This window comes from Seriola lalandi, unplaced genomic scaffold, assembly GCF_002814215.2.
Source record: "Seriola lalandi dorsalis isolate HSWRI2012SDOR001 ecotype SW California unplaced genomic scaffold, Sedor1 jcf7180002054795, whole genome shotgun sequence".
NCBI classification, from domain to species: domain Eukaryota; kingdom Metazoa; phylum Chordata; class Actinopteri; order Carangiformes; family Carangidae; genus Seriola; species Seriola lalandi.
The window spans coordinates 2,456,363-2,467,904 of record NW_019525348.1 but is presented as its reverse complement, the minus strand read 5'-3'; the positions used below and the strand labels follow the sequence as shown (position 1 = coordinate 2,467,904).

General features: G+C 42.1%; 1 protein-coding gene and 1 long non-coding RNA gene across 8 annotated transcripts in view; one reads left to right on the top strand and one right to left on the bottom strand.

Annotated features, from left to right (window-relative positions):
• The first annotated feature begins 108 nt into the window (after window positions 1-108).
• On the top strand, window positions 109-8,621 carry LOC147817970 (uncharacterized). 4 transcript variants are annotated; one of them, XR_015438434.1, is made up of 4 exons: window positions 5,693-5,829; window positions 6,073-6,231; window positions 7,499-7,764; window positions 8,100-8,621. It is a non-coding gene; the product is annotated as an uncharacterized LOC147817970 (long non-coding RNA). The 4 variants fall into 4 exon arrangements; XR_015438431.1 differs by having other exon boundaries at window positions 6,073-6,272; XR_015438433.1 differs by lacking the exons at window positions 5,693-5,829; window positions 6,073-6,231 and adding an exon at window positions 109-1,185.
• xpo1b (exportin 1 (CRM1 homolog, yeast) b) overlaps window positions 2,251-11,542 on the bottom strand; it is a 28,928-nt gene continuing 19,636 nt past the window's right edge. For 3 of the 4 annotated variants that reach the window (XM_087179158.1, XM_087179159.1, XM_087179160.1), the window contains exons 17-25: window positions 11,374-11,508; window positions 10,419-10,611; window positions 8,185-8,291; window positions 7,481-7,675; window positions 5,694-5,862; window positions 5,320-5,454; window positions 5,047-5,206; window positions 4,864-4,960; window positions 2,251-3,741 (exon numbers count right to left, since the gene is read on the bottom strand). In XM_087179158.1, coding sequence (XP_087035284.1) covers window positions 3,595-3,741; window positions 4,864-4,960; window positions 5,047-5,206; window positions 5,320-5,454; window positions 5,694-5,862; window positions 7,481-7,675; window positions 8,185-8,291; window positions 10,419-10,611; window positions 11,374-11,508 — 1,338 coding nt within the window. In that variant the 3' untranslated portion in view covers window positions 2,251-3,594. The remainder of the gene's footprint in view (window positions 3,742-4,863; window positions 4,961-5,046; window positions 5,207-5,319; window positions 5,455-5,693; window positions 5,863-7,480; window positions 7,676-8,184; window positions 8,292-10,418; window positions 10,612-11,373; window positions 11,509-11,542) is intronic. The other variant, XM_023425781.2, reaches the window with a different exon arrangement.

Genomic DNA, 11,542 nt, shown 5'->3' with positions numbered 1-11,542 from the left:
TCTGCTTGTTGTCCACCGGGTGGCAGTACATCACCTCAGAGGAGACACCTTGCCCCTCTCAAGTCAACTTTGCCCCAGTTTGACCACAACCTGTCACCTCTGCTCCAGCTGACAGCCAGGTGGTGTCACTTTCTTCCGGGTAAAAGAAGTTGTGATTTTCCTTCATGCTAACTGTGTCTTTTTAGTTTTTAGCCTCTTAGTTTTTTTTTTTAAGTCCTGGTGCCTCTCAATCAGAGGGGGTGGAGGGTCACCCCCCCCCCCCCCCCCCCGATTGAGAGGCACCGATCGGCGGGTGTGCTAACCTGGCTCTTCCTGTCAAACTTACTCACAGGGGTATTAATAACCTGCCTGCCCACAGTGCAGACACAGAGCAGGGCATAAGGGGGCACAGAGCGTAGAGCGAGCAGGCGTTTCTTCTTCTTTTTTTTTTTTTTGGTGGGTAGGCGGGCGCTACCCCAGCTGTTCCCTCTTCTCCTCGACAGCAAATGCCGAGAATGGCTGAGGATCTCTGGATCTGGGTCAGGAAGGTAGGGAGGGGGTCCAGTTACAGCCGGACTGAATTATAGTCCTAGAAAGATGGCAAGATATAAAGCATCAAAGCATTTGAAACTAGTAATACACCGGAGGGAAGAGATGCTGAATCCACAGAAGAGAACAGGTCAAAAGTAGTTTCATTGCTAATGACCACAGAAACCTTCCTTTGCAGGGGAGCTGGGACATAAGGACCAGGCCTCTAGAGCCAGAGCTAACTGAAAACCCACACCTGACATTCATGACTTCAAACAAAATCAACCATAGTAAAGAAAAATGAACAGTTTAACGTAGAATTTAAAGTCTGATCATGACGATCTGCTGCTGTTTAAGTGCACCAGTTTCCTCTGTGGTTGCATCACAGCTGACAGGTTGTTGGGATTGCGTCAGATCAGTGTTTCAACTTTCAGTGGTGAAGCATCATCATAACCTTTAATGTAATACCAGTAAGTTAACAGGGATTAGTGGCAGGGTCAATTTACACAGCACCAACCTTGGCCAAAGATGTCTGAGCAGCAATGGCCGGATGCCACAGGAATACTGCGTGTGACAGATGACATCCGTCATCATCGCCATCATCATCTACCTTTCCTTTTAGGATTTATGTGGATGTGGGAAGAGAGGCGTGTTTGAGCCCAGGTCATAAAAGTTCAGGTGAGTCTGATCTGGATTTGTCATTCTGCAGCCACTACTGTACAGATCCTTGTTCATGTTTCAACCTTTTTGTTATTACTACAAATGTAATGGTTTAAACTGCTTTAAGTTTTTTTTAGTTAGATTTTGGGGTATTTTTTGCCTTTTATTTGATAGCCAGAGGAAGAGAGAGGAAAGTCAGGGAGAGAGAGGGGATGACATGCAGCAGAGTCAGACTTGAACCCAGGACGCTGCAGTTGGGACGAACCGTCTAGCAGCTGAGCCACTGGGACATTTCCTCGATAACTTCTCGTTACACTGATGTGCCAACGTCTTGATTAAAACCAAAAACTTCTCATAACTGAAGTTGGCAAATTGTTTTAACAAGACACCTTCTGGAGCGTCCCGATGGCCTAGTGGTTGGGGCGTGTACCATATGAGCATGATGAGCCCTGAACAGCAGCAGCGGGTCCCTGGTTCTACTCCAGGCCTGCTGGACCCTTTACTCCAGGAAGAAAACAAGGCACGCTCATGTTTTTATTAGGGGATTAATTTCCCACTCTGCCTAAAGAGAAGACGGGTGGAGAAACAGTTTAGTTTACTTGGTTTAGTGAAGTTAATTTTTTTAAGCTTGAGATAAGGCAAAATTCTTCTACCGTAGTATTTTAAACTTTATAGAGTTGCACAGAAGATGGAACAATAAAGTTACTAAGATCTTTAAATTCAGTTTTCTGATTTTTTACTGTGGTAAGAACTACTGGTAATTTTACTGATGTCTATCAGAGGAAGCTTTTCCTACAGGTTTACTCTCAGTCAATGTGGATAAATAATGAAAATATAGTTATTTTTCCACATCCCAGGACAAGAACTTTAAGCACCTCTGTCAACATGTTCATCTGGTCCAAACTGTTGAGACCGCAGAAGCAGTCTCAGCTTAATTAAGAAGTCCAAACATTCAGGATTATTTTCCCCCATTTCTGGTTAACTTTTGCCTTTGTATTTGCCTTTATGTCTCTATCAGTGATGACAAATATCTATAGAAATGGGTCCCTGTTGTGAAATAAAGAAAACTGAGCAAAGGCAGGGTTATAAAATTCTCAACTTTAATCAGTTCAAAAAGTTCACAACAAATGTAACACCTTGAGAAGGGAAATTTGCCATTAGAGATTGGGTACTTATTTGGATTTATACATTCTTTTCCTAATTAAACTCGTTGGCAATTCATTTGCTCTGTGGACAAAAAGCCTTTTGTTTATTTGGACAGAACTCAAACAGGTACAAATGAAAAATGTAAAAATACAAAATTAAATGTAAACCCAGTTTTATTTTTCATTTTGCTCTAAAGGTAGTGACTTGAAGCACTACTGCATGGTAAACAATCTAAATTAGTACAATTCAAAATCTTGAAAGCCATCTGAGTTAAACAGGAGTTGTTATAAAGATGCAACCAACCAAGAGCCCATAAATCCCTCCGCCACTTCCTTAAAACATCCCATTAATGAAGGCTCACAAATGAGCAACAATCCTCTTAGAGGAAAACAAAACGCTGATGTCGACTATGCGACAGCACACACGCGCACACACCCACAACAAAAAGAAACAATAGAATAAAAGGAAAAAAAATGTTCCCATGGTAGTAAAGATGCTATACAATTGGGATGATATGCACATATTCAGTTTTGCTTTCCCTAAAAAAAAAAAACTAAAAAAAACCTGCTGGCATTTTTTTTTTTTTTTTTTTAGGTGAAGCAGAACTCATGAGCAACAGATGCTGATACATGAAGCAGCATCTCTCAGCCTTCATTCATTATCCGTTAGATTCACATTCTCCCACAATGCTGTGGGGCACCAAATAAGCGGTGCGTGCGCCTCTAAAAGACCACCTCCGTCTGTCTCACCACAGGTCTAGAAGCCTCTATGCCGACTTGACACATATGCTGTTGTCACAAAAATCCTGCTCAGACTGTAAATATAATATATTTATATATAAACAAATATATGGGGGAAAAAAAGAGGGACTGGGGAAAAGAGAACGTGGAGGTGGAGGGAACAGAACAAAAACAAGATGGTTAACCTGTTCTAATCGTTACAACCTCATCATGCAGGTCTTGGGATGGGACAGAGACCAACAAAACGTGAGTTTAGATTAACGCTTCTGGAAAGATATTACACAAAAGTCCCCATAGAAAACGCAGATTATGTAAAAAGGGCCACAGGGTGACGCGGTAATCATGTACAGATTATTGGCATTGTTTTGGTCAACAAACATCCAGTGGGACGGCCCGCTCTGCCGAGGGTGAGCGGCCTCCCACCGCACTCAAGTGCCTCTCTTGGGTTTTGTTGTGTTTGCTGTGGTTAGGGTTTGTTTGTTTGTTTGTTTTTTTGTTTGTTTGCTGTCTGCAGTACTGTACAGTTTGGTTGAGCTCGTGCTCAGTCACACATCTCCTCTGGGATCTCGTGAGGGTTCAGGATACCGGGGACTGACATCTGGATCTTGTGTTTCTCCTCCTGGGCCTGACGGAGCGACGCCTCCCTCTCCTCCAGGAACAGGTCTGAGGTGTCCTCACCTGCAAACTCCTGAGAGAGCAACAGAAAACAAGGAGACATGAGGGTCAGCTGCAGGGACTTATCCGACTGACGGTTTCCATTATCAATTCATATGTCAACTAATTTTATAGTCAACTGATTAGTCTCTTAGTCTAAGAAACATGTCAGAAATATAAACTCCACAAAGCTGAATCTGTTGACGTCAGAGCTAGGTTAGATGGTGGGTCCAGGTGGGCATGGGTGCTTTGTTGTGACATCACAAAGTTACAGAAGTCCTGACGGCTGGTTTTAAGGCTCAGTTTGTGAATACAGGCTGTGTGCATTTCTCTGTGGACTGAGGCTCTGATACTTTCACCGTATTCATATAGAACCTTGACCTGATCTATAATCAAACAACACATGGACATCTGCCTTTAGACTATATGGGACATTTAAAATGATTTAGAACACAGGGAAAAAAAGCAGCAAATGAAGTCATTTATTGTGGAAAAATGCTGAACAATTAACTAATTATCAAATCTGTTTACAATCTGTTGATTTTTTGAAGTGTTTTAGCTCTAATCCTGATTACACCTCAAAAGATCTTTTATTTTCAGATTATCGTTTGGTAAATTACCACAAAAACCAAGCCTCCATTGAGCCTGACAGCTGAAAACTGGACCCATCAGTGGACGATGTCCTTCGGTGACATAGCACCTCTCTGTGTCACTCTCATACTCAGTTTTATTCCAACAATAAACTGGCACAGTAGCCACAAACCTTCCATATACTTAGAAGGGCAAACTGGCCATGCAGGAAAAGTAGTTATTTCTGGAAACAACAGCTAAGCAGCCAACTATGTAGTCACTGATAACCTCTGTGAGAAGAGACAAAGGCTGCAGCAGAGGTATGAAGCGCCTTGTTCTGTGTAGTCCAGCTTATTAGCAAACAAAGGGACATGGACAGACAACTGAAATACATTAAATTAATGAATAACAGCTGATTTCTGGGTATGATTCACTCTAGAAAGGAGCTACTGGGCTGTGTTTATGCGCCTCAGTGGCTGCCAAGAAACCAAATGTGTTTCCTCTGTTCCTACAGTAGCTGATGTTATCCAAAGAGACTTAGCAATGCATAGAACATTGTGCACAACTTGTACTCCAACGACCTTACCTTTATCTGGACGAGGAAGTCCCTAAGGTGCTCCTTGAAGGCAGGAATGTCCTGGTTTAAGCTGAACAGCCCGGTCACAAACACCTTCACCTGAGCACTAAATAAGACACACACAACCACAGTGACGGTAAACAAATGTGTCTTTTACTACAGCAGAGACCATGTGTGTGTGTTCACACTCACTCTTGTAGATGAGGGAAGGCGGTCTTGAGCAGGTTGGCCACGTACTCCTGGATGAACACCTGGTTGTTGGTGGGGCTGGCAGGGTTCAGCCCTGTGGTGATCTTCCCCTCCTCCACCAAGTTGAACATGTAGGCCAGGATGGACGCGTGCATGGTCAGGCCTGCAGGACACACACCAACACACACACACTTACTACACAAACTTCCATTCTGTCATCTAACATGTTTATATCTGTGGTCCGGGGGGTCCCCACGTGTCTTCCGTAAAACTCACCAGCAGTGTGTGACGTGTCCGTGACCACAGAGAAGATGTGTTGCAGGATGTCACAGAAATACGTCTGGTAGAAACTTTGAGCGGCTGCTTCTTCCTGGGCCACGTTCTGCAGCATGGTGTAGAGGATCTGCAGACCTGGAGGAGCAGAGACATGGACACAACTTCAGCTCAACATTCCTCACATTTCCTTTTCAGAGGAACATTGTACCTGGATGTTACTGTGGGGCCAGATGTGGCTCCCACAGTTTTTCTGTTTGAAGATTATCCTCACCTGTGACACTTTGTCCTCATGACAAGATAAACACAGCACCCAGGTGTTTACATCATTTAGTAAATGTAGTAAAGTGTATGTGTGTGTGTCTCAGCAGTCTTACCAGTGTCAGCCACGTTCCTCATGGTGTGTTTGAAGGCCCAGATGATGGAGTCCAGCACCAGTTTGAACTGGGCCGGGGGGATGGCAAGGAATGCAGGGAAGCAGTGAGAGTTTACAGCTTGGAGCAGGTAGAAGAAGTGAGTCCTGTGCTCTGGATACTCCTCAAAGTTCTGGTAGAAACACACAACAGAAGACGTTTAATGTTGCATTCACATGGTGTCGGAATAATTGGAAAAATTTGCAATTTCCAAATTCATCTGAGAATCGGCAAAAACTCAGGACTTGCAGAGTTGTTGACATTGTTGTCGAGTTGTTGGTTGATGATAAGAAACTTTTGATTAATGGTTTTTGCTAACAACTTATTATCTGTAATATATTAGGTGGTAACTGTTGCTGTCCACGTGAGGTGACCTTGATCTCACTTGGTGTCACTGGATCTGATCCTGAATGAAGACCTGAATATTCATATGAGTAAAAACACCGACTGCAAAGCTACAGAGTTTTTAAATTTACCGGACAGCTGTGAACTCACCCAACATGTAAATGAAGCTTCTCATCATCATGGTAACACACAGACCCGGTAATAACAACAGGCTTAAACAGTGATGTTTGATGAGTAGAATTATCTATTTTTGACCATCACTGTGTTTTTTGACACCAACCAAACCTTTTAGCTCAAAGGTGATTCCTAGAAGTCGAGGCTAAAGCGAACTACTCTAATAATATGAGATCATCTGCTCTTTAAATAATATGATTAAAATTTCAACAAAACCTTGTCACTGTTGCTCCACTAAAGGTTAAGATGAGCTCGACTGACAGAATCTCCCTGTGGTTAAACAGTAACAGTGTTTATGATGTTAGAAAAAATTTTGACTCACAGTTCACTGTAATATACAGAAAGAAGCCACGACTGCTTATAACAAAGCAGAATGTCCAGCAAGAAATTTATATTTTTCAAGATTAGAGAGAAATTATAGAATATTATTCTCTACTATTGACCAGCCATGCAACACTGCCTCCACCCCCTGCATTTCTCTGCATCAAAATGTGAAGAACTCCAATCAGAGCCAGTATTACTGATGATGTTATCATGGGAAGATTCACCTGTATTACTATATCTGAGCTTTGCAGGACTGTAACTGTGTAACTCCTCCACCTCATGCATTGACCCTGTAGCTGCAGCTGGTATTTGACAGTGTTTCAAGTCATGTCCTGAATATTATAAATACATGTCTTCAAACTGGCATCTTCCTGGATGCCTGCAAAACAGCTGTTGTAAAACTCTTAATCCTTCTAAAACCCAACCTACACAGTAAGGCTCCGACCAGAGATAGGCTGATATCCAACCTTTCATTCATTAATAAGATACTTGATACACTTCCGTGCAAATAAACTCACCTACAACCTATTTTTCCCATGTGTAGTTAATTCAAGATATAAATATCTATAAAAAAAATAGCTATAAAATCATCAGAGATCCTATGATCAGGTCTGATCAGCTGGTTTCTTTATAGAACACCACAACTAGAAAAGGCTGCAGGGAAACCCTCCAAGCGAGGACGACTGAGCTGCAGTCATCCATGAAATAAAGTGTATGCAGTAACTGACCTTTAATTTGACCTTTACAAATAAGACTAATGAGACTAAATATGTACAGGATATATGCACTGATAAAATATAATGTGTTAGAACATGAAAGGCCCTGTTCTTGTCCTGTAATATCAACCAAATTCAGTCCAGTACAGCACTGTGGAATGATATAGTGTTCAGTCAATCACTACGTCTCACCTTGTTGATCATGTTTAGGGTGCACTCGAAGACGGCGTCAAAGATCTGGGGTATCTCACTGGTGATGTGTCCCCCCAGCTTGTTGACAATGGTTGCCATGGTGCTGAGGACCTCGGGTTCTCGGGCAGCGGGGACGTTGCGCTGGTAGTCGATGAGGACGGCGTCCAGCAGCGGTGGAACAAAGTTCTCTCCGACCTGGAAGAAAAGAGAACGGTGAGCAAGGATCAAAACACGAAGCGCAGTGGAAGAAAATAAGCAGCAGCAGAATTTAAGACTTCTACTAGGTACGTAACTAAGGTGCATGAGACTAACAGTCCGGGAGTACACTGAGAAACCATGAATATTACACTGAAAATGAACATTAATTGTTATGCAGATAAAAACACAGCTGAGGGCAGAAACGGCCGAGTCTGACACAAGAAAACTTTTGTGCTTGATCTAAAAATACCAAGTGGATTAGCTCTACTTTTTTTCTACTGTCAGCCGTTTTATTGATTGTCACAGTGCAGTATCACCTGAGGACACACTGGGGTAAAAATATATCACCGCTTTTTGCCACATCCATTTTTTACTAAGTACATTGTTATGCATGATTTTTTTTTCTTTTTTGTGAATTCAGAGTGGACTGTTCATCACCACAGATCTGTTCCTCATGACAGCTTCAGAAATATCAGGTTGTAGTGACGTGCTTCCACAATTCTCACCATCTGTGGGTCGTTTGATCGGCTGACCCAGCCCGAGATCAGTTTCAGCGTCTCTCGTTTCACTGTCCTCATACTCCGGATCAAAGGCTGTTTTGTCACCATCTCACCTGTGGACAAAGGGGAGACACGTATCAAACACACTGTGTGAGGAAAATCTACCCAGACTTTTGTCCAACAATCCTGACTGAGTTTGATGAAGGTGTGTGAAAACTAAAGGTGGACTACATACTCTCATGATATGCACATCAGCAGTGAAAGTATACTACTACTACTACTAAGTGTCCTGGTTTTATCTATACAAAGCATTTTGGTATCACTGGTAACAGCTGCTGACAAAAGAGTTGGTTCAGACTTGTGGTTGTGGCTCCAAACAAAAGGTCCTTCTACATGCCTTACATTCTCTTATTATGCAAAAAAAGAGCAAGACTAACACTTAACACCATGTTTGTGCCTGTAACTCATTTTTGGTTGTCAAATTTTAAGACTAAACTTTCAAAGGAGACCAGGGTTATGGCTGTAATCAAAAGAGCTGAGGAACAGTAACCTTCTGATCTTGGATACAATACTTCTGGGCTTGTGCATAAAAGGTTGATTAGTTCAGAACATAAAGACTCTGTATTCCCTCTGGTTTGTTTTACATCATAGTTCTGAATACCAAACTGCTCCACAATAAAATTATGTGGAGCCCCCCCCAAAAACCCCCCCCCCCCCCCGATATCGATAATCTATGAGTGAGTAAGGCCGATCCACGGCCAATACCGATCATTTTTGGCATGCATTGCAGATGGTGTACATTGCATCAGTCTCACACACTTCGTAAAAGTTCCACCAGGCCGACATGTTTTGTTTTGGCGGGACTACACTACACAGCGCTTCTCTCAGCCGCAGACACCAGAGTATTAACCACAGGTAATCTGTGACTAGGAGCATTAATTCTGATCTACCAGTCGTGTATTTTTAATGAAAATCGGCAGATGATGATCGGCAGCCGATCAATCGGGGCATCCCTATTTTCAGCAAAACAAAATATACAGTGAGATGATATATCTGTGAAACTTTGTTAAACCACCATTTCTATTAGGATACCATATCACTGGTTGCAATATTGACCCTGTTGCCAGCAATGTTACAGCTCAATGAACAGGACAGCCAAAAATTGACATTTCCAACAGATGATCCCGACAGATAATCACCATTACAACACCATTTCCATCCCTATGGGTAAGGCTGCTTTATTAGGCACAGTGATCCTGGTTTCAGTCACAAACGACTTATTTCTTTTCTTTTAAAAGGTCATGTGCTCTTTTGTCTTATTTTACAAACAGATACAAAGTCAAACTGACCAACACATAATCCTCAAAAAGGTTTGGTTAAACTTTTGAACAGGATTTTTTTCACTTCAACTGCTCTAAAACAGAAAGTGAAAATATCCTTGATATTTGATCATTACTGACACACCTCATACTGCACTCCTCTCTCTCCACTCTGAGATGAGTCACCAAAAACACATGCAAGAAAAAAAAGGCTAGTTAGTCTGGGTAGCCCATAAACCATAACGACAAAATATTAAAAAGCTACTGCACAAGTACATAAGTAAAAGATCTAATAAAACAGAAATCTATTGCAACTGTACGTCCAAACAAAATAAAAGCACAAATTGATGGTTTGGATCTTTCATTTCCAAATGAACTCTTTCCACACAGACTAGAAAACACATGGCACTGAAAGCATTTGGGAATTTTCCAACCTGGCAAAACACTGAGATGAAGGACCGCACAGCAAAACAATGAAGCGACAGTTTATGCACTGCACATCCGTACATGTACATGTATGCAAGTCCTCCATGAGTACACAGTGTAACACAGGAGAGCAAACATGTCAGGTTAGGACTCGATAACTAGTGTTTTGAGGACAAAAACACTGATATTCTATTCAGAGACACAACAAATGGATTAAAGATATAGACCATATAGACTGAGCCTCCATTTGTCTGCAGATACAGAGCTGCTAACACCTCCCTGCCCTGGTGTGTGACAGGATATCACACTCACAGACCCTCAACAATCTCCTGACATCCGCTCCCAGCTGGTTACATATTCACACCTTAAATAATATGTCTGTAAAGACTCTCACGTGACTTCTGTGAACTCAATGACCTCATGTGACATTACAGTGTCAATACCAATGAAATCAAGACACGTTATAAATCAGCTGTATGTATCACAAACACACACCTCCCTTACCATTGGTCTGAATGGCAGCAGAGATGTTCTCACTGAGGCACTTGTAGACGTTGAGCATGTCCAGGTAGATCCTTCCAAGCTGGATGACGAAGGGGTGTCCCACAGCCTTACAGGCTCTCACATTGGTCTTCAGGATGCTGCCCAGCTGTTTCACAGTCTCTGGGTCCTTCAAGATGTCCACATTCTGAAGGTGGAGGGATGAACAGCAGGTGGAGAGATGGAGCAGATTACAGATTAACACACTGTTCTTATTTGTCGGTCATAGACATAGAGACTGGTAATTGGTTAATAGTTACACTTGTCCCAATACCGATACTAGTATCAGAAATGCCTAAGATATGGCTGGGTCGGGTTGAACGATCTTATCTATAGTCAGATTGTCCTATCATCACGCTGTGAAATTGCCAATAGTTGATCATTTAAACCTTTAAATTATTAACTTTAATATTAATTTAATACTTCAAACAATGATAGTAAGTTAATACATCAATGGGAAAACAAGCCAAATATTGTCTTGACATTGGCAAAGGCTTGAGCTATTGGTGATCACAGAGATCTTCTGCACAACCCTATTATCAGGTATCAGCGAGTATGCAAGTCTATGCACCAATCCTTCTTCGCTGCTCTAAAACAGTTGCTTACACAGGAAGTTGCTCTGTGCAGCCACTGGTAACTACTGTTTTAGATTGGCGAAGAAGAATTGATTTCGTGTACATAGTGTATCGACAGCTGTTAGCAACATGTCAACAATTTGGCAACATGAAAGTCCCACCAGTAAAAACGGAACGTGTGCAGTATGCAAGGCTTTAATTCTGAGTGATGACACACAATCATATCACATCATCATCAGTACTCGGTATCAGCCGGTACACAAGGTCAGGAATCTTTTTTGTGAAGGAGAATATGGTATCAGAACATTTTTGGTAATAGTGGACTTGTCTCTTACCTTGGTGGCCTGCTGGATGATGCTGTCCCACACTTGATTAGGCAGCAGCATGTATTTCTCTATGAGGTGCTCCTGAACAGCCTGATCTGTCTGGGCTCCAATCATATAACCTACTGCCTCATAGAACGTGTGCACCTGCACACAAACAAGAAAACATGTCAGCCTGCAA